The following is a 19773-nucleotide window of genomic DNA, read 5'->3' on the forward strand; positions in this document are numbered from 1 at the left end:
TTCTAAAATACGACATAATAACCAGTTTCTCTAAATTTTCTTCACTTAAGCCCATGCATTTGTCAGACAGAAGATTTCTGTACGTAGAAAATGACCTTTCTGCGTCACAATAAGTGACAGGTGCATACTTAAGTGAACAAATTTCGGAGAAAGTAAAAAAAAGATGAATGCGTTTTACATTTTCGCCAAATTTTCTTTTTTGTCATCTTCATAAACTCAAAATCAGGATGTGATCCGATAACTTTATTCGTCCTATCTTTTGCTGCAATACCCTGTTCTCCGTAGAATAACTGCGAAGATTTTTCAAACTCTTCAAAGATTATTAGAGATTCCACCGTTTACCTGTGGCAGGCATGTTCACAAAACTTAATTTTATGTATATCAGGTCTTGCTTCACATCTGTTTTCTTGACTGTCACTTCCACGTCTTTAATGTAGGCCACATTAGAGGCTTCGAAAGTATCTACGACGCAAAACCGGAAAACTTAATGCTTTTCAACAGAATGAAGCAAATGGATGTTACCTTCAATAAATTGGCGGGAGTTTACGATCCCTTACCTACTTAACTCCAAGATTAGTACAGAAAAAGCTGGCAGCATTCGTCCAGTTAGTCCGACTGGTTGAAATGTAGTTGTAAAGCTTAATTTGGTCGTATATCCGTAAATGCGGCAAAACGGATAGTGATTTCAAGAATACCTTCAATAGAAAAAAGTGTAGCAATTATTAAACGTTTATATTTTGTACGTCTATTTACCTTGTTTGTGGAGATATTAGACGAATTCACATTGTCATATTTTAGACGTACTGCTTCAGCTTCTCGATGTAATGGGTGGGCTACACGTTTGGTTCAAATGGCTCTGAGCACTATGGGACTTAACATCTGAGGTCATCAGTCCCCTAGAGCTTAGAACTACTTAAACCTAAGTAACCTAAGGACATCACACACATCCATGTCAGAGGCAGAATTCGAACCTGCGACCGTAGCGGTCACGCGTTTCCAGACTGAAGGTCCTAGAACCGCTCGGCCACACGGGCCTGAGCTACACATCTGCCGCGCGGGGTAGCTGCGCGGTCTTGGGCGTCCTGTCACGGTCTACGCGGCTCACTCCGTATGAGGTTCGAGTCCGCTCTCGGGCGTGGGTGTGTATGTTGTCCTTAGCATAAGTTAGTTTAAGTTAGACTAAATAGTGTGTAAGCTTAGGGACCGATGACCTCAGGAGTTTGGTCCCATAAGATCTTACCAAAAATTTCCAAATTTTGCTTCACATTTAACATGCTTTAGGTTAGCATGCTATTCATTTTTGAAACACAACCTACGAACAGCTTAGAGACAGAAGTGATGACACCTTCTGCAGGACCTGACCATCATTTTGCGCTCGAACTGTCAACACAACTGGCACTGCTACGAGTATTCTACGACTTCCATACAGCTCGCAACGGGTTACACACAATTCTGGTGACTACTGTGAAGGTCAGTACAACTTTGAAACACGTATCTATTTTGTACGAGCTGTAAATAAATAGTTGCCACTATTAAAGTTCCAACGCTCGTACATTGGCGACAGATAGCTTGTATTCTGTATGGGAACCAAATATGCGCTGTATTAGCGAGGCGCGTGCACAGCCTCCGAAGGGAGGAGCCTCTGCGGGTCAAGGGCATGCAATCCACATGGCGCGTATGCTTTGCGAAAAACTGGTGTGGCCGACGAACGGTCACGTGTTAGAGAGGCTGACGAAACAACAGGGTGCGGCGCTTAAATCCAGGTAAATGAAACATTTTTAAAAGCAAATTTTTGTAAAAAGTGAATATCCTTGTACATATGAGTAGTGGTATCTTTCAAGAGTAACATTGCTCGATGTAACCCCCTTCAGCAGCAATGACCGCCTCCAATTTTGTCCTGAAGCGCATGCTGCTTAGACAGCGGTGCTTAGAGAAGCGACATTAGGGTGCCTCGTCTTATTAGTACCTCTTTCTAATACGCTCCAAACATAGTAGTCGAGAGGATTCAAATCCGGGCTTTTCGGGGGCAGAACTCCTTTCACCAAAACACGTCAACGTTATCCGAGAGCCAGTTTTGGACTAAATGGCTCGTATTTAGGTCCTCCTCTGCCATCCGACACGTTATTCGCTTGCTGACATTCAATACTGACGCCAATTTCCTCAGCGATTACCCCGGGTCTTTCGAAATCATCGTCTGAGATTTTTCGATGTTTGCAGCAGTCCGTGACGCGCGTTTCCTCGAATGATGTTTCCTCGCCGGGTTAGGGAACCTTCCCCAGACTTCTCCAAAGCATTACACTTGACCACAACATCGTAAACAGTTGATCTCGGGTATCCGAAGAAACGAACTACACTGAAGAGCCAAAGAAACTAGTAAACCGGCCTAATATCGTATAGGGCCCCTGCGAGCACGCATAAATTCCGCAACACGACGTGGTCTGGACTCGACTAATGTCTGAAGTAGTGCAGGACGGAAATGACAACACGAATCCTGCTCTTCTGAATAGCACGTAGCAAGGCATCCCAGATATCCTCAATAATGTTTGGGAAGTTTGGTGGCCAGCGGAAGTGTTTAAAATCAGAAGAATGTTCCTGGAGCCACACTGGACGTACAGGTTGTCGCACTGACCTGCTGGGAATTGCCCAAGCCCATCGGAATGCACAATGGACATGACTGGATGCAGGTGATCAAAGAATATGCTTACCAATGTGACACCTGTTAGAATGGTATCTAGACGTATCAGGGGTCCCATATCACTCCAATTGCACAGAGCCTCCATAAGCTTGAACAGTCCTCTGCTGACATGCGCGGTCCAAAATTCATAAGGTTGTCTTCATACTCGTGCACGTCCATTCGCTTGATACAATTTGAAACGAGACTCGTCTGGCCAGGCAACATGTTCGCAGTCATCAACAGGCCAATGTCAGTGTTGACGGGGCCAGTGAGGCGTCGTGCAGGCATCAAGGGTACGCGAGTGGGCCCTCGGCTCCGAAAGCCTATATCTATGGTGTTTCGTTCAGTGGTTTGCACGCTGACACTTGTTGATGGCCCAGCATTGACATTTGCAGCAGTTTGCGGAAGGGTTGCACTTCTGTCTCGTTGAACGATTTTCTTCACTCGTCGTTGGTCCCGTTATCGCAGTATCTTTTTCCGGCCGCATCGATGTCGGAGATCTGATGTTTTACCGGATTCCTGATTTTCACGGTACATTCGTGAAACGGTCGTACGGGAAAATCCCCACTTCATCGCTACCTCGGAGACGCTGTGTCCCATCGCTCATGCGCCGACTATAACACCACGTTCAAACTCAATAAAATCTTGATAACCTACCATTGTAGCAACAGCAACCGATCTAACAACTGCGCCAGACGCTTGTTGTCTTATTCTGCTCGTTTACGTATCTCTGTATTTGAATACGCATGCTTATACTAGTTTCTTCGGCGCGTCAGTGTATTTCAGTGGGCGAACGCTCAGCGCAAAGACCACTTGTCCGTAACATCTCGATCATTTCGAGGTTCTGACTGTTTACTAGATGCCTATGGTTTTCAAGAACGCCAATCGCGACCTCCGTCGGGACTACGATGTGGCGGTAAATTCGACTTGAAATTTGAGCGGATTTAAGTGCGGCACCCTGTACTGCTGCAGGTAATATGTCTCATGAAATGATGATTTATTGCTGCATGAATTCAGTGTAATGAGTAGAACTGGAGCTAAGGAAGCGAGGAGCAGAAACAACGAAACCATACCGAGTGCAGCTTGCGTGCGGCGTCGTGGATGGCGACGATGTGGGTGATCTGGAAGCGCTCGAGCTGCGCCGCGTCCTTGGAGTCCCGGTAGTTCCCCACGTACAGCCCGGGCAGCACCTGCAACACAGGGAGACTTGAGTCCGGTGCGTCACAGCTGTGACGTGCTTTCGCAGCATTCTGCATTCTCTGAGAATGGCGCTGCGCGGCATATCAATCTTGTGACAACTGGCCGCCGCGATGCTGTTCCATCCACAAACATTTAAGTCTAGAAAACACTGTTGTGTGAATCTTGCAGCAAATTACTAGCAGACGAATAACATACTGTTACGTCACAGACAGTCAATGGTCTCGGTAAATGAAACTAACTGTAGTAAATAAATATATATATACAAATTAATACATCTGAAATATTTTTATGTCAAGATATCTATGGTGTACCAAGTTGTTGTTGTTGTGGTCTTCAGTCCTGAGACTGGTTTGATGCAGCTCTCCGTGCTACTCTATCCTGTGCAAGCTTCTTCATCTCCCAGTACCTACTGCAACCTACATCCTTCTGAATCTGCTTAGTGTATTCATCTCTTGGTCTCCCTCTACGATTTTTACACTCCACGCTGCCTTCCAATGATAAATTTGTGATCCCTTGATGCCTCAGAACATGTCCTACCAACCGATCCCTTCTTCTAGTCAAGTTGTGCCACAAAGTCCTCTTCTCCCCAATCCTATTCAATACCTCCTCATTAGTTATGTGTTCTACCCATCTAATCTTCAGCATTCTTCTGTAGCAACACATTTCGAAAGCTTCTATTCTCTTCTTGTCCAAACTACTTATCGTCCACGTTTCACTTCCATACATGGCTACACTCCACACAAATACTTTCAGAAACGACCTCCTGACACATCTATACTCGATGTTAACAAATTTCTCTTCTTCAGAAACGCTTTGCTTGCCATTGCCAGTCTACATTTTATATCCTCTCTACTTCGACCATCATCAGTTATTTTGCTCCCCAAATAGCAAAACTCCTTTACTACTTTAAGTGCCTCATTTCCTAATCTAATTCCCTCAGCATCACCCGCTTTAATTCGACTACATTCCATTACCCTCGTTTTGCTTTTTGTGTACCATATGCTGATTTAAAACGAACAGACTACGAGCGAACGGATAACCTGCCCAGCTTTCTGATTAGACTGAAGAGTACCTAGCAAACACAAGAAGCATGCCTTTCTTAATGTGGAAAAATAACTTGTTACGTATTTGAAAGAAGTGTCAGAGGACAATGACAGTTCAAAATATATGCAGGGTCGTTCCGTCATGATGTTACAAAGTTTCAGGGATGATGGATAAGTGTATATGTATCTGTTTGAGATAAGAGACCCTGCTCCAAAAACGACCGAGACGGAAATTATAAGCGAAAATCGTTCTCTTACCTCCGACCTCTTCTACTGCAAGCTCTTTGCTTTCCGTATTTTTGAAGCAGGTAGTATGGACCAAAACAAGAAAAAAAAAGTCGAGTAAACATTGTAAGTAGGCTGTTTAGGTTTTTTTATTGGTAACGCCACCTCTGTATGAAAATCACTGGCTGTGCTGTGTGCAGTCTGTGGCTGCTTTGCATTGTTGTAATACTCGCCATTGTAGTGTTGGGCAGCGGCAGCTGGATGTGAACAGCGCGTAGCGTTGCGCAGTTGGAGGTGAGCCGCCAGCAGTGGTGGATGTGGGGAGAGAGATGGCGGAGTTTTGAAATTTGTCATGAACTGCTATATTTATATATGATGATATCAAGGTAAATACATTGTTCGTTCTCTATTAATATCTTTCATTTGCTAACTATCCCTATCAGTAGTTAGTGCCTTCCATAGTTTGAATCTTTTATTTAGCTGGCAGTAGTGGCGCTCGCTGTATTGCAGTAGCTTGAGCAGCGAAGATTTTTGTGAGGTAAGTGATTTGTGAAAGGTATAGTTTAATGTTAGTCAGGGCCATTCTTTTGTAGGGAATTTTGAAGGTCAGATTGCGTTGTGCTAACAAAATATTGTGTGTCAGTTTAAGCACAGTCATATATCAATTGTTCAAAGGGGACGTTTCATATTATTTCTTCTGAAGGCATTCAGCCGGATCCTGAAAAGTTAGAAGCAATCAGAGCCATTCCAGTTCCATCCACAAAAAGACAAGTCCGCAGCTTTCTAGGTCTCGTAAATTTTTACCGTCGTTTTCTGAATATGCAAATTCTTGTTACACCAAAACTTTGTTCTCTGACTGGAAAAAATACTATTTGGAACTGGGACGAACAAGCACAATTGGAATTCAATTCTTTGAAAGAAGCGTTACTTCACGCGCCAATCTTAGCTCATCCAGATCTGTCACAAGATTTCTGCCTTAGCACGGATTCTTCTAAAGTCGGTCTTGGTGCCCATTTATTTCAAGAAGCCATAGAAAATGACACTACCATTCAGAAAACCATTGCTTTTGCTAGCCGAGTGCTAACAAAATCTGAAAAAAATTATTCCATTACTGAATTAGAAGCTTTAGCTATCGTTTGGGCATTTAACAAATTCCGTTTCTTTCTTTCTGGTAAGCACGTAAAAGTATACAGTGATCATCGTGCATTACAATTCCTTATGTCTTCAAAATTAAATCATGACAGGTTAAAACGTTGGGCATTGTTTCTGCAAGAATTCCGCTTCACAATAGTCTACATTCCCGGCAAGGAGAACGTCGTTGCGGACGCACTGTCACGCGCACCGGCTGGGCTTGAGAAAAGTACCACAGAAGGCAACCTCGAGAAAAATTTCAGTATTCTTTACATTCAGAAAGTCGCCTTTGAAAACTTCATCACCACATCTTTAAAGGACATTGCTCATGAACAAGATAAAGATCCGATTTGGAAAGACATCAAGAGCAAATGGCATGAAAAGACACACACAGATTCGGCATTATTATCTGGTTAGAAACAACATACTGTTCAAACGCTGCACTGTTGATGACAAGCTATGGGTACTTTGCATTCCTGACGATTTTGTTAATAGGCTCATTTGGTACATTCATTTCAGCTACGCACATTTTGGTCCACGAAAATGTTATCATATTTATCGAACGACTTGTCATTTTAACAATATGGAAAAAAGAATTCGAAGAGTCTTATCTATTTGTAAACTTTGTCAAAAGGCGAAACCATCTACTGTCTCACATCGTGCTCCGTTGTTTCCTATTATTCCTTCTAAATTAAAAGAATTTGCTGCTGTTGATCTCTTGGGACCGCTTGTCAGAACATCCCATGGATTTTCGTACGTTCTAGTCGCTGTTGAACTTACTTCAAAATTTGTTTCTTTCACTCCGTTACGTAAAGCCACTGGACGATCTGTATCCAACGCCTTTGTTAAAAATTTCTTACGTGAAGTTGGCCACGTTGCTAAAGTCATTTCAGATAACGGACCGCAATTTAGATCTGCTGTTTGGTCACGCACGCTTCGGAATCATAAAATCAAACCTGTTTTTATTTCATTGTACTCACCACATTGCAACCCGTCTGAACGGATTATGAAAGAAATCAATAAGCTTTGCAGACTTTATTGTCACAGAAAGCATCAGCATTGGGACGGATATCTACAATTATTTCAAAATGTGCTGAATGAAATGCCTCATGATTCCACTGCTTTACCACCTACTCTTGTACTGAAGAATGAAGAACCACCGAACAGAATCAGAGAGCTTGTACCTTTCCCGAATACACGTAAACTTCGACACAAAGACATAATTGATTTGGCTCTTAAAAATATAAAATCTGCAGCAGACAAAAGGAGAGAACTACACGGTAAAGCAAATGCAAAGAAATTATATATTGGTCAGAAAGTTCTCATTAAAGCTCATTCATTGTCACATAAGAAGAAACACTTGAGTCACAAATTCTTTCTAGTTTACAATGGACCTTACAGAATCCGACGTATACCACATGATAATTGCGTTGAAGTTGAAACTCTGCGTACTAGGAAGAGTAAAGTTTTACACCACATTTCACATGTAAAACCGTTTATGGAAAGATAATCTGCTTTTTAACTTTGTCATTGCCATAAAACTTTTCACTTTACATTACTAGTATGCTTGTCAGACTTAGAATCTGTTAACATGCAACAATGTTTGAAGTTAAATATCCAGTCAAGAACCAAGAGAACTTATTGAAACAGAAATGACGAATGCATTGTTATAGTGAACAGACGTCACAGTGTTGTTGTGTGTGTACATTCTTGCTTGTTTGTTGCACGATTATGGAACGACTATAAGGCTTACATACTTAGAACATATACCAGTACTGCTAATGAGATTTTAATGCAACATTTTGGTTTACTTGAAAATATATTCTGGGTTTAAAGTACTTTCTGTGAGATACCAGAGGACACAGTGGTTAGTTTATGTGACAGCTACACGATGTTATCATGACGCTACTAATGAGTGACAATTTACAATGTTGCTTTTGCGGTGTATCTGTTTTATATCTGCACAGTTTTTCTGAATTATTCTGGAAAGTAAAACATGTTTTAGTAGTAACTTTTGTGGTATAGCTACAATGAGACTGCCTTTTCCGTAGCACAACAATACGTTACAGCACAGTACTTTCCTCATCACGGCAATAAGCGTAATAACTAAGACATTTATACGCAAAGCATTTCACTTTTGTGTATTATGAGGTAAGTACATTGACTTCTGCAGAACTTAGCTTTCGGAGGACGATAACTACGACACTTCCACACAGATTATGTTGCAACAAGACGCACATTTAGCGCTACAGTACATGTATTTGAGTGATTAATTGTGTACTTAAAACATTTATTTTTAAAGATTTTTGAATTACAAAGAAAGTTTTCCGTGATACATTTCATTCCATTGCTGTAATCTGTAACACCTGAGGGTATAATTACATTAATCCTCAGGGGGGTACACGCTTACTTTGTGTACCATGTGTGTGGCAACCACAAGGAACCCTAGCTAATATGGTATTTGCTTATACAACTTTACACATCGGTACCATATTTCTCTAACACACAAATTACACAGCTATCTGATCATTTAACTGAGAGATAAACTTTTTTACTACATCAGTGACACATGTTTACGCAATTTCACAGTTGGGTAACTTCACACTTACGAAATTGTATTTTGTCTGTACTTTGAGAAATGCTCACATTTTTTCGGATTCATTGTGATACTATGAGAGCTTTGAATGATGTATTTGGTATGGATTCATGATTTTTAAAGTACGTTTGAGGCAGATGACACTTTTGACATGAGCAGAGAATTTTTTTAGGCTTAGAAATTATTGGAGGAAGCTACGACGATTTTGAGATTTGACTGAGGTGTTATGATGTTATTTTTACGACGACGATGTGTATTATGCTGCTCAGGTATGTTTACGATTAATAGGCTGAGGCTATATGAGTTATTTGATTATGCTTCATATTTATAATGACGAAATATTGAAGAAGTGTCGACGAATATGTATATGTATAATGAGGTAAGGAATAATGAGTAGTGTTTAGGGACTCTGATTTATGAAAAGGATGTTGGAAACCAAGAAACGTACTTCAAGAGTTATGAAATGTGTGACTGTATCACAATGCTGACGAATATTTTTTTTGGACACTTATATTTATAGGATTTTGTTTCTACAGATTTGCAACGCTAATTCTTGACCTGTGAAATATTTTTATATGAGACTGCAACGGTAGCAGAAACTGCTGTCGTAAATATTTCCGTACGAAAGTTAAGTGACCACCTGCACGTAATGCGTCGCGGGCACCCAGCTGTGTCAGACGCCTGGAGAAAAAGCCATTATTGCGAGCCCTTTTCAGCGGCACAGGTAGAACAAAAAAAGAAAGGGAAGGCCATTGTCCGCGCTACTGACATCTCCTTGTTGAAAGCATACTGTGGAGCTCGTAATTTATGATATTTACTGAAATGCCTAATGAAACGATGAGAAACATTTCACAGCTATTGTCTTGCTAGTTAAGAAAAATGCCATATGGCTTGCTTTATGTATTTATTTACACATTTTGTTTAATATCAAGTTTCTAGCTGCACTGCAGCATTGGTTAAAATAAAATTTAATATATGTACTAATATAAATATTTTCTGCCTACAGATCGAGTAAATAATAATTTTTTTCAAAAAATGAGGGAGCACAAAGCGACATTTACCTTCACAGGAACTGCATTCATAATTTTCTTTTCAAGTACTTGGTAATTTCTTTTGAAGAATAAATTGTGATGCATCACTCTAGTGTTAAGATGTGACATAGGTATTAGACATGGCCATTTTTAGTGTAATATTTTTTTCTGCTTGAGCTATGTCATGTTTTGATATAAGTTATTACATTTGCTGCTGCTAGCTTTGCCAATCTGTATTTTTTGTCATTGCTGCTTGTGTTAATTGTTTTGTGCTGCTGCATTGCCTTGTCCCTTAGTTTAGCATCTGAGCTCAGTAGATTTAAGTTAGCTTAAGATGGGGTAGGCTATATGAGAGAACGAGTTGTGATGAATTATAAGAAATGCATTGAGAAGCTATCAGAAAATGGCCTGGCAAAATAAAAAGGATACTGTACAGTGGAGAAAAACTATTATCGACAGAGGATGTGAACAGAATACAGAAAGCAGAGAGAAAAACTATTTTTGACAGAGGATGTGAACAAAATACAGAAGGCAGGCTTAGATAGGACTTTTGGGAATAATGATGAATGAAGGGAGATCTCCAAGAAGTAAAGAAAGTTTTGTTTGCAAAATACTGCAGTACAACAAACCCTGTCCTTTCCTTTTGTGTTATCCCACTATATGTTTGTGTACCCTTGTGTATTTGTTTTCTTCCTGTCTCTGTGCAGTTTCATAGAATTTTTTCTTCTTTTAATATTAAGCTACATTCACTATGATGAGGAATACTGTTATCCTCGAATATAATTGGCATTAATAATATGTTATTTACTTTGTAAAGATGTTAGATATTATTTATTCTGTTTTGTTTTAATGCTCATGTGTGAAGTTGATGTTTCAAAAGTTATTGTGATCTTTTATGTATGTACTCATGTCATAATTCCACTGATGTATATGTTAGTTCGATTCTTTTGTAAAGCCTGTACTACAAATGTTATCTGTATTGTTATGTTCTTTAATGATGTATTTTGTACCTTTGTAATTGTATTCTCATGTTACCAAATTGTAATTGTTACCAGTTCTTCAAATTAAGTAACGTTTCACTGCACACGTTTCTGTTGGTCATAGTACATGGACAATATGTGAGAAGTAGGGACTGATAGTGTTTGCACGTGTGTTAATAATTCAGCAAGGGACTGGATAACAGCATTGCTGGTTCTAAGGACAATTCCAGAAACTTTGTGAGTGCACAAGTGGTGGTTTATGGACTTGCTATGTTCTCCGCAAGACTCTTCGATGGTGAATGTGCACCTGCACAATCGCAACAGATGGCTGCTGGATATCTCTACAAGGACTACAGTGGGTGTGCATCTTTGCTGACTCACCAGTACCATTATTTCTGCAAGGACTGCAGTGGGTCTGCGACTCTGATGGACCACCAATACCGTAATCTCTACCAGGACTACAGTGGGTCTGTTCTGTGATGACCTACCTACCAGTATTCTTCAAAACTTCGAATGACTCTGCTGTGGGTTTGCTCCATTGTGGCCCATTACCTGTCTGCATGTCGAGTCAGCACTGTCTTTCCGTTGGAAGGACAACACTACTTCTTCAAGACTGCATGGAAATCCACTACTTCTGTGTGCATTGTCTTTTACTGCTCAGACTTTGAGAAAAGAAACGGCAGTTTCACTGTGATGAATGATGTGGACTGTCTTTATGGACTGTGAGAAATTTTTAGCTTTTGACCAACATTGTATCAATAAGTGTGTGCATTTGATTTCTTTGTTATTGTAATTATAAAAAATTTTATCAAATCATTATTGGCCACTGCCCAATCCCATTTGTAAAATTTTTTGTGGGGAGCATGGGGGCTATGTAAGTAGGCTGTTTAGGTTTTTTTATTGGTAACGCCACCTCTGTATGAAAATCACTGGCTGTGCTGTGTGCAGTCTGTGGCTGCTTTGCATTGTTGTAATACTCGCCATTGTAGTGTTGGGCAGCGGCAGCTGGATGTGAACAGCGCGTAGCGTTGCGCAGTTGGAGGTGAGCCGCCAGCAGTGGTGGATGTGGGGAGAGAGATGGCGGAGTTTTGAAATTTGTCATGAACTGCTACATTTATATATGATGATATCAAGGTAAATACATTGTTCGTTCTCTAATAATATCTTTCATTTGCTAACTATCCCTATCAGTAGTTAGTGCCTTCCATAGTTTGAATCTTTTATTTAGCTGGCAGTAGTGGCGCTCGCTGTATTGCAGTAGCTTGAGCAGCGAAGATTTTTGTGAGGTAAGTGATTTGTGAAAGGTATAGTTTAATGTTAGTCAGGGCCATTCTTTTGTAGGGAATTTTGAAGGTCAGATTGCGTTGCGCTAACAAAATATTGTGTGTCAGTTTAAGCACAGTCATATATAAATTGTTCAAAGGGGACGTTTCAACATGGGCTCTAAAGAACATACCTTATGAGCTATGAGCAATTGATTATCTTTGCTACTGCGAAACACATCCCTTGCACGGGACAAGTGTTCTTAGCACATAAGGAACGCACTTTAGAGCTCATGTTTACTTGACGGTTTTTTCTTCTTTTGGTCCATACTCCCAAAATATGGGAACTGAAGAGGAGCTTGCAGAAGAAGAGGTTCACTGTCAGACGTATCAGACGATCTTCGCTTATAACTTGAAACTTGATATTTTCCAGACCAGCGTCATTATCTAAATTTGATACATTTAATCTTCTTCATCATCCCTGGAAAAATGTAACATTATTACGGAATCACTCTATCATTCTGGATACAGCTCTAGTGGATGGCGTAGGAAGCAAAGTGACACAGTTATCGGATGATTCTGGTGTAAGCATTAAAGGTACATCAGTAGAACATTGGAATTACGTACAAGAAGAGTTGCAGACGATCAACACCTGGTGCAGGGATTGGCAGTTGGCCCTCAACAGAAACAAATGTAACGTATCATGCATGAACAGTGAGAAAGACTTGTTGTTGTTGTTTGGTTGCATGATTGTCAAACAATAACTACAAGCAGTCAAACACATATTAGGACGCATGCTTACTGAGGAATTTAGAGTGCACTGACTGCATAAAACCAGTCACAGGAAACAGATTCATTGTCAGAAGCTTCGGAAGTGGAACCACGAAGGACATAGCGTACAAAACCCTAGTTAGACTGTCACGTGAGTATTTCTCATCAGTCTGGAAAACTTACCGGGTAAGATGGACGCTGGAAATGGAGGAGATCGAAAGAAGAGTAGCGCTTTCGCCACTGATACATATGAAAAGTGCGAAATTCCAGAGTCAGACGTTACATGAGAGATGTTCTGCATCAGGTGTAGTTTAGAGTAACTTAACATACACTAGTCAACGCAGTAAAATACACAGATATAATTCACTTCTTCGCACAAGCACGTGATAAGAATAAGTAAAATAAATCCTATGCATAAACAGAAACTTCTGCTGCTCCTGGTAAGTCCGCTCCATGCCCCGGCAGAGGCTACACAACGAGCCCACTTCGACCGCAAATGCTGCCAATGTTCTGAAACGTAAGTAGGTTCAAGGTGGTCACTAAGTGCGGAACCTGGTACTGATCCTGACCAATGCCAGTTTTTGTTCCTGAAATCGTAGATGAGTGTTTAACGTTTGGATTCCCGATTGCTCAGAACAACCTTTTCAGATACCTGAAGAAGGTGTTTTATAATTCCGAAGTCGACCTCTGTATAATTTGAACAACGGTATAAATAACACTGCTGAGATGATAATATACCTGACGTTGTAAACAAAATGTACCTGGATGGTTCTTTACAGGAACTCGCCTCCTGGACGGTTCCTCACGGCTTTCATCACGACAAGTGTACAACTAGTGGCTATATATTGGTTCCTAGTTGCGGACGTGAAATTATACGACTGTCGCAGATGCTGAGGACCAACTTAAAACCTGAAACTGGTATATAATATATAGGGTGGTCCATTGATAGTGACCGGGCCAAATATCTCACGAAATAAGCGTCAAACGAAAAGAACGAAATTTGTCTCGTTTTAAGGGGGAAACCAGATGGCGCTGCCATAGGTCAAACGGATATAAACAGCGTTTTTTTAAAAAATAGGAACCCCCATTTTTTTATTACGTATTCGTGTAGTACTTAAAGAAATATGAATGTTTTAGTTGGACCATGTTTTTCGCTTTGTGATAGATGGCGCTGTGACAGTCACAATCATATGACTCACAATTTTAGACAAACAGTTGGTAACAGGTAGGTAGGTTTTTTAAATTAAAATACAGAACGTAGAGGCGTTTGAACATTTTGTTTCGGTTGTTCCAATGTGATACATGTACCTTTGTGAACTTATCATCTCTGAGAACGTGTGCTGTTACAGCGTGATTACCTGTAAACACCACATTAATGCAATAAATGCTCAGAACAGCGTCCGTCAACCTCAATGCATTTGTCAATACGTGTAACGACATCCCTCTCAACAGCGAGTAGTTCGGATTCCGTAATTGACAAACGCTGACGCATGTTGTCAGGCGTTGTCGGTGGATCACGATTGCAAATATCCTTCAACTTTCTCCACAGAAAGAAATCCGGGGACGTCAGATCCGGTGAACGTGCGGTCCATGGTATGATGCTTCGACGACCAATCCAACTGTCATGAAACCGACGTTTTTGAGATTCCCGATTCTCGCGCAATTTGTTGGCTACTTATGTGCGGATTAGCCGCGACAGCAGCTAAAACACCTACTTGGGCATCATCATTTGTTGGAGGTCGTGGTTGACGTTTCACATGTGGCTGAACGCTTCCTGTTTCCTTAAATAACGTAACTATCCGGCGAACGGTCCGGACACTTGGGTGATGTCGTCCAGGATGCCGAGCAGCATACATAGCACACGCTAGTTGGGCATTTTGATCACAATAGCCATACATCAACACGATATCGACGTTTTCCGCAATTGGTAAACGGTCCATTTTAATACGGGTAATGTATCACGAAGCAAATACCGTCCGCACTGGCGGAATGTTACGTTATACCACGTACTTATACGTTTGTGACTATTACAGCGCCATCTATTACAAAGCGAGAAAAGTGCTCCAACTAAAACATTCGTATTTCTTTACGTACTACACGAATATGTAATAAAAAAATGGGGGTTCCTATTTTTTTTAAAACGCAATTGATATCCGTTTGACCTATGGCAGCGCCATCTAGCGGGCCAACCATAGCGCCATCTGGTTTCCCCCTTCAAGTTAGACGAGATTCTTTCTTTGTAGTTTTGTCATTTGATGCTTATTTCGTGAGATATTTCGCCCGGTCACTATCAACGGACCACCCTGTATATATAAGGCTTCTTTTGGTTATGTCAGCCAACTGCTGTTATGCAGGCATTGACTGTACGAAGTGTTCCATTGGACGAGGACTAAAGCAGGATGATCCTATATCCTCTGAACTGTTTATAGCAATCCTTCTATTTTAACAGAAAGGGTAATTAGAAAAAATAGGAAAAGAGTCTCTAACTTAAGAATTGCGAGCGATGTATAATAGCCCTAGCCAAAGAATTCAAACAATTGGAAATCGTCTACAAAGAATGTACTAGATAGTTCAGAAAAAGTGGGTCTTAAGATAAATCTATTCAAAACACGTTCCACGCACAACAAGTGAGTAACTGCAAGATAAATAATACTGAAAAACAACTCTCTATAAATGTTAACGAATATTTTGATATGGGACAGTTAACTGGTATTCAAGGAGACTGAAGTTTTTCACCGAATAAAGCTAGGTTAGATGTTTTATGGTAGAAAAGCGACCTTCTTAAATGTAATATCCCGACAGATTTAAAATAAGTTGATTTTAAATAGTGTGTTCTTCCCGTCCTAAAATATGGGTGTGAACTTGGATTTTTAACTGGTTTGTCAAAATGAAACTACGAACAGCTCAGAGAGCTATGGAAAGGTCACAATAATAAAGATCGGAAAAGAAGTGAATACATAAGAGCAATAACAGAAATTCAGGATGTTCTGAAAAGGGCAAAGACTTTAAACTCGAAATGAGCCGGATATATCACCCGGAGAAATGACAGAAGATGGACAAAGGCAGTGCTAGTGTGGAGTGCCAGAGAAAGACAAAGACGAAGATGTCTTCGAGGTAAAGAAGAGAAGAAAGTCGCAGGCTTCAACTGGCAGAAGACAGCAGGAGACGGAGAGACATGGAAACAACGATTGAAATTATGTTTCTTAGCTTAAAATTACAGAGGTTGCACCTTCTAAAGGTTGAATTGGTTGATAAATACAACGGAACTACAGTAATTTCTGCTACTAGTATCGTAGTTCAAAAGAGACGAATTCAACACAGTGTTACTGTTCCCAATTCGATTAATTCTTTCGGAGTAATTACAATATTTAGATCTTAATATTTATGTGTTGGAACGCGAAAACAGTTGATGTGTTAGGTGAAATATCGTAATGTCATACAAAATAAGGAAATACGTCACGTCGGATGGAGGAGTGTTTCACTGCCGCGATACCGTTATAGAAGGAGCACATTGGATATGCACGTCTGACTTTGTCTGCGTCGTCCATATGCGCCAGTTGATGGTTAGTCTGCAAAAAAGTCTTCCACTAAACCGAGAGAAATTATAAATACCATTTCTTTATGGAAATTGCAGTAGGAGCTGGAAGCGTACGGTTGAGTTGTACGCGCAAAGGTTTCCCAACAGACAGTGTCCAACGAGAATGACAATTCAGCAAACGTGGAAAAACTTATTATTGGATAGGCACTGGAATATTACACAGAGGGTAAGAAGCAAGCAAGCAAAGAGCGGAGAGAACGGAATAGATCTTCTGCTTACTGTTTCAGATAGTCAAAAAAAGTTCAAATGCGTGTGAAATCTTATGGGACTTAACTGCTAAGGTCATCAGTCCCTAAGCTTACACACTACTTAACCTAAATTATCCTAACGACAAACACACACACCCATGCCCGAGGGAGGACTCTAACCTCCTCCGGGACTAGCCGCACAGTCCATGACTGCAGCGCCTGAGACCGTTCGGCTAATCCCGCGCGGCTTCAGATAATCCGCACGTTTGTTCCAGAGAGACAGCGAGTGCCTCGGGGGACAAGGAAGGAGCCTCCTAGAAGATTGTACAAGTACAGTCGGGCGTCCCCTGGGCAACGGTAAATACCGGCAGATCCTTCCACACACTGAGCTACGTCTAAAACGACATGTATTCAGAATCTAAAGCGTAGGAAAGACCCTTTTCAGAGCCATGTTGGACAGTCATATCTCTCAACATCGAGGGCATATCATCTGGAAAAGAAGAACTTATATCCAACACATGTAAACTTCATTCCTGCGACGTCCTGTGCCTCCAGGAGACACATAGAGGGCCATCACAACGCCGTCCAAATATTCCTGGGATGACCTTGGTGAAGGAGTGCCCTCACGACCAATATGGAAGTTCTCTGTTTATTCGGCCTGGAGTCAAAGTATCCAACATTCAAATTTACACCGTTAACAACACGGAAATCATTTCTGTTACTATCGGAAGCATTACGGTGTCGTCAATATATAAACCGCCAGGGGAAAGGTTTGCTTTCAGCCAACATGTCTGTCACCCACAGCTAATAATGGGAGACTTTAACTGTCACAATAGATTGTGGGGCTATCAAGACACAAATGAGGATGGAGAACTACTGGAAAGCTGGGCAGAAGAACACGAGCTGAATCTCATCCATGATCAGAAACAGCCTGCGTCATTCAACAGTGCAAGATGGAAGAGAGGGTATAACCCAGACCTCATATTTGTTTCCAAAACCTTGTCCGGGTCATGCAACAAATTCGTTCTCAACCCTATCCCAAAGACCCAACACAGACCAATCATGCTAAAGTTTAGACCAGTAATACTGCCACAAAAAGTACACTTTAAAAGACGTTTTAACTTCAAAAGGGCCAACTGGAAAAAATTTGCGGACACCTTAGACGTGGAAATGGTAAATTTACCATCAAACACTGAAAACTACGGAAAGTTCGTCCAAGCTGTTAAAAGATCAGCAAGACTCAGCATACCTAGAGGCTGCAGAACACTCTACATTCCTGGAGTTTCCAACGACATGAAACAAATATATAACGAATACCTGGAGCAGTACAGCATGGACCCTTTCAGTGAAGAAACCATAAAACTTGGGGAACAGCTAATTGAAACTATAAGCAAAGACAGACAAGAGTCCTGGAAACATACGTTGGAGAGTCTTGACATGAAGCACAGTAGCAGAAGAGCTTGGAACCTCATAAAGCGATTGTCCAGCGACCCGGCAGCCCCCAAGGATCAGGTTTCCGTAACAGCTAACCAAATCGCACATCAGCTCCTTTTGAATGGTAAACCAACCAGGAACAGTAAGACTGCCACCTCATATAAGAGGCCACAAGTGACTGAAATACCACCTGAGCCATACTTCACTTTAATAGAACTGGAAGCTGCTATCAGTTCCTTGAAACCCAGGAAGGCCGCGGGTCCCGACGACGTCATTAATGAATTTATACAGAACCTAGGGCCCATAGCTAAGGAATGGCTTTTAGAACTCTATAATCTCTGCTGGTCAAACAAGACGATACCTAAGCTATGGTTGAAGGCCAAGGTAGTAGCTATCCCAAAGCCAGGTAAACCAAGAGATGATGCTAAGAACTATCGTCCAATATCGCTGCTGTGCTGCCCTTTCAAGCTATATGAACGTCTTATCTTGAATGAAATAGCGCCACAACTAGAAAGGCAAATCATTCCACAACAAGCAGGATTCAGACCAGGTAAATCTTGCACTGGCCAGGTCCTCTGCCTAACACAATACATAGAGGACGGTTTTGAGAAGGGAGAAAAAACTGGTGTGGTGTTTGTCGACTTATCAGCAGCTTACGACACGATAAACCACAAGATCCTCCTGGGAAAAATTTTCAAAATGACGGGAAACTACCACCTTACTGAAGTTGTGAGATCACTGATCTCCAACAGAAGATACTATGTGGAATTTCAAGAACAAAGAAGTCGCTGGGGGAACCAGAAGAACGGGCTCCCATAAGGTAGTGTTTTGTCCCCTTACTTTTTAATCTGTATACAAATGACCAACCAGTTGGACCGACGACAAGAAGCTTTATCTATGCTGATGATGTAGCCATTACATGCCAATCTAGATTAATCAAATAGATTGAGAGAAACCTAACAGATGCCTTAGAAGAACTAACTGAATATTACAACGGGAACCAGCTTCGACCTAATCCAGCAAAGACGCAGACTTGTTTATTTCATCTAAACAACAAGGAAGCAAACAGGGAATTACAATTGTAATGGAACTCAGTTAAACTTCAACACTGCCCAAACCCAGTTTATCTTGGAGTCACGTTAGATCGAACATTGTCTTACAAGAAACACGTAGAGAAAACTAGAGCGAAAGTCAACACACGGAACGGCATAATCCGTAAACTTACCAACTCACACTGGGGAGCAAACCCTGAAATTCTACGTGCATCATCCCTGGCATTGTGCTTTGCTCCAGCTGAATATGCATGCCCCGTCTGGAGAAGATCGACACATGCTCAGAAGCTAGACGCAGCACTGAATGCCTCATGTCGATTAATCACGGGATGCCTGAAGCCTACAAACCGTGATCTCCTTTATATGTGTTCTGGAATAGCCCCTCCACAGATCAGACGGCAAACGTTGGCGATGGCCGAACGAAGCAGGCAGTGCGAAGATAGAAGACATCCCCCGTACGCACATCAGCCAGCGGATGCAAGACTTAAATCTAGGAAAGACTTCATAAAAGTTGAACGTCCACTAACCGAAAGTCAGTCTACAACTAGAGAATCAATGTGGAAACAGAAATTGGATAAAAGCAGTCTG

At 41.2% G+C, this 19773-nt stretch overlaps 1 protein-coding gene across 1 annotated transcript in view; it reads right to left on the reverse strand.

Annotated features, from left to right (window-relative positions):
- The window catches only part of LOC126474542 (uncharacterized), a 718908-nt gene that overhangs the window by 312519 nt on the left and 386616 nt on the right, over window positions 1-19773 (reverse strand). Inside the window, exon 2 of the mRNA XM_050102015.1 lies at window positions 3748-3864. Within this exon, the coding sequence (XP_049957972.1) occupies window positions 3748-3864 (117 nt within the window). The remainder of the gene's footprint in view (window positions 1-3747; window positions 3865-19773) is intronic.

This window comes from Schistocerca serialis, chromosome 4 (assembly GCF_023864345.2).
Source record: "Schistocerca serialis cubense isolate TAMUIC-IGC-003099 chromosome 4, iqSchSeri2.2, whole genome shotgun sequence".
In the NCBI taxonomy this organism is placed as follows: domain Eukaryota; kingdom Metazoa; phylum Arthropoda; class Insecta; order Orthoptera; family Acrididae; genus Schistocerca; species Schistocerca serialis.